The sequence below is a fragment of the Metarhizium acridum genome (assembly GCF_019434415.1).
Source record: "Metarhizium acridum strain ARSEF 324 chromosome Unknown scaffold_1, whole genome shotgun sequence".
In the NCBI taxonomy this organism is placed as follows: domain Eukaryota; kingdom Fungi; phylum Ascomycota; class Sordariomycetes; order Hypocreales; family Clavicipitaceae; genus Metarhizium; species Metarhizium acridum.
In genome coordinates this window covers 6,659,182-6,662,681 of record NW_027094015.1, presented here as the reverse complement: position 1 = coordinate 6,662,681, position 3,500 = coordinate 6,659,182, and the positions used below count along the sequence as shown (strand labels likewise).

Sequence of the window (3,500 nt, the reverse complement as noted above, 5' to 3'; positions counted from 1 at the left end):
AATTACAACCGATACCACCACCTGAAAGAGCATGGCAAACTGTTACAATGGACTTCATCGTCAAACTACCGAAGTCAAAAGAACCCATGACAGGAGTAGCTTACGACAGCATCCTAGTTATTGTGGACAAACTCACAAAATACGCCTACTACATTCCATACAAGGAATCGAGCAACACCAGGGACTTAGCGTATATGTTCTTCAAAACAGTCGTTGCACAACATGGATTACCAACAAAGCTTATATCGGATCGCGACAAATTGTTCACCTCAAACTTTTGGAAATGCCTCATGGAAACTATGAAGATCAAACAAAGCTTATCAACGGCATTCCACCCACAATCAGATGGACAGACAGAAATCTTGAACCAAATACTCGAACAATATCTGCGAAGCTATGTCAACTACCAACAGAATGATTGGGTAGAATGGCTACCACTAGCACAATGGGCTTACAATAGCTCTGAGATTGACAACATGAAGATGTCACCGTTCAGGGCAAACTATGGATTTGACCCTATCATCGAGACACACGCGGCACGAAATGTGAACGCACCAGCAGCTACAGCGCATGCAGCAACAATGACAGAAATACAGAAACACTTGCAACAGGAATGGATATTTTTGCAGAACCGGATGAAACACTACGCGGACAAAAAGAGATTGCCAGCGCCAATCCTAGAGGAGGGACATAAAGTATACCTCATTCGCAAAAACATCAAAACTAAACGACCCAGCGACAAACTCGACTGGAAGAAGATCGGACCATTCCTTATCAAACGGAAAATCTCAAATACCAACTACGAACTATCATTACCAGATGGAATGAGAATCCATCCCATATTTCATATATCGCTACTAGAGAAAGCACCAGATGAATCTACAATCGCTACAAACATCACAACGGAAGATACCAACGAATACGAAGTCGAACGGATACTCAAAGCACGGGGAGATACAAAGAATCGTCATTATCTCGTTAAATGGAAGGGATATCCAAACTCCGAAAACACCTGGGAACCAGCCAAAAATCTCACGAACTGCTCGACGTTGCTTGAACAGTTTCATTCCCAAGGAACGCATCCCAATCAATCTCCTGAGCACCGTCCAACGACTCGATACTGAATTCGGCATCCAAGGAACGAACCAAAGCAGGATCCAGATCCTCGGAAGGAGTAGGAAGGACCCCCGTGGCCTTCTGAAGCTGTTCCGCTTCCTCACGTTCCACACGTTCCAACTCTTCGACGTTGTCGATACCACGCGCAACCGCACGCATCATTTTCTCAAACCACAATTTCTTTTGTTTTCGCAAGCGACGCACCTTGGCGCTCGCCTTTTCGAGTTCTTCCTCGGCAGCTTCCAACTCGGACTCAGCTTTCTGGTGTTGGGTACCGATACGACGCAACTGCTGCGGGGTAAGAGGATTCATATCGCAGTAAGACCTGTTCAGACGAATGCACTCATAACAACGGGACGAGTCCACGTCGGACGCCTTGCAATTCTGGAGGCCTTGATCTCGGCAAAAGGAACAAGCGGGCATATCAACTAGATTCCCGATCATCAACTCAAGAAGGGCGTTTCGCTCGTCTGTCTTGCGAGAAGGTTTGCGGGATCGGACGGAAGGTCTTGAGACACGATTAGCCGACATGATGATACACGAGGAGGATGAAGAAGGGAAAATTACCCAAGCCCCAGCCGGCCTATTTCGATGGCCTTGAGGACAAGACCAATGGAGGAGGGGTATTATGTTACGAACGTCACTGCACGAGACGCGGGAAGCTGGGCCGCACTGGCAAGGGTAGGCACAGCTGCTGACTAACAAGGACATCAAGTCACGTGATGGCTCATCGGATCATATAGATGATCCAACGAGACGGGATCATTAGGATCATTAGGCGATCCAAATGATCCGGGTCTACAATAGAGAGATAGACGAGTACTTAAGGAGGAGGTATTCCCATAGTCAGATAGTCTAGATCTCTATTGATCAATCTAAGCAATAGTTTTACTATTGAGAGTTATACTCTTAACGGCCTTATTGTGATACTGCTCAAAAGCTACTCTGTAGCATTCAACCTGACTTACTTCCTAAGAAACAGACCTACTGTGCCTTAGAACCTAAGCCACCGTTACATAGTAGCCAAGTCGTTGGGAAGAAAATGTAGAAGTAATAGCCGGGTTTAAGTAAAATAGGGCGGCGTAGTCTCACGTTAATAAAGACGGCATTAGGACTATTAGAAACGTATGTTACCTCGGCCGTACGCTTGTGGTGTAGCATCTTAAATAGTCGTATCGTGGTTATTAAGAGCTATAATCCACACGAGGAACAGACAAGAATTTAACCTTATTTGGATGATGTCTGGAAGATATGCCACATTAGGGCAACCATAGCCCCGATTGACGCGGCCCTATGGAACCATTGGAACCATTTGCCTAGATATCGCCTTATTATAGGAATAGTAAGAATGAAAGACGCGAGAACAGATCCAAATACCTATAAGCATTAACACAACTAGCATATTTTCCTCTTTATGTAACACTTATAGCCCATTTAAACGTTGTTAGCAACCCTGGCTTTGGCTTATAAGCTAAAGCTATTACTGCGTGGCATATTCCTTATATTGTCGCGATGCAACCTAAAGTAAAGTGGATAATAGTATACCACCGCCGAGGGATGTTAAGAGCATTAATAACCGGAGCTCGTCCACCTAAACAAAGAGGTGCTAAATTCACTGCCGTAGCTAAGGCGGCTTGTTGTTAAAGCTTCCTTTAATCTGCTAAAAACGAAGGGGCTAGAATTATCACAATATTAGAGCAAACGAAGATAATTACAATTATAGCTTGCACCCTTATAATGTTGAACTAGCCCCTAGGAAGCACTAGGGGATACCGGAAATGTTGAGTAAGGAATAGTTTTGGATTTGCGACTGCTTTCTTAAAAGTCTATATAATAGTAGCAAGATATATGAAGCTAAATAAAGCTATTATATACTATAAATTCTAGTTATTTATAGTGTCTGTTGATAATTACTGTGAAAAGCTATGAAATATAATGCTAGTTAATAATAATAAGAACGTATTAACGTGGGTGCCGCGTAGGGTGTAGTTTTAATAGTTCTAACGGCTATGCTACTAATAGGAACCAAGCATTTGCTTGCCTAGTACTAAATTTAGAAATCTTAAAGTTAATGGGCGCCTACATTAAGGCGGCGGTTATTATAACCTGAACGTGTCTAGAAGGTTAAGCGACCCACACGAGCGGCAAGGCGCTTTAATATCACCTAAGGTCTTTGCTACTAGATCTTATAATAATACGGCTCGCACATTTACGCGAGGGTTTTGTGACTAAAGGGCTACTAATATAATAAGAGCTGTGACATAAAGATAACGGCTATAAGGTTCTATCTCATTCACCTCTCAAATATCGCAACTGTGCTATAATCTCTTAAACCTTTCTCTAAAAATGCTAAGGCGGCTACGGTCTAAGGTTAATAAAAGACC

At 43.3% G+C, this 3,500-nt stretch overlaps 1 protein-coding gene across 1 annotated transcript; it reads right to left on the bottom strand.

Moving 5' to 3' along the window:
* Window positions 1-274: 274 nt before the first annotated feature.
* On the bottom strand, window positions 275-1,951 carry J3458_022435 (uncharacterized protein). The gene has a single exon (XM_066123018.1). It carries the CDS (start codon window positions 1,825-1,827, stop codon window positions 1,033-1,035), a length of 795 nt encoding a protein of 264 aa, XP_065979005.1. The 5' UTR covers window positions 1,828-1,951; the 3' UTR covers window positions 275-1,032.
* Between the last annotated feature and the right edge of the window lie 1,549 nt (window positions 1,952-3,500).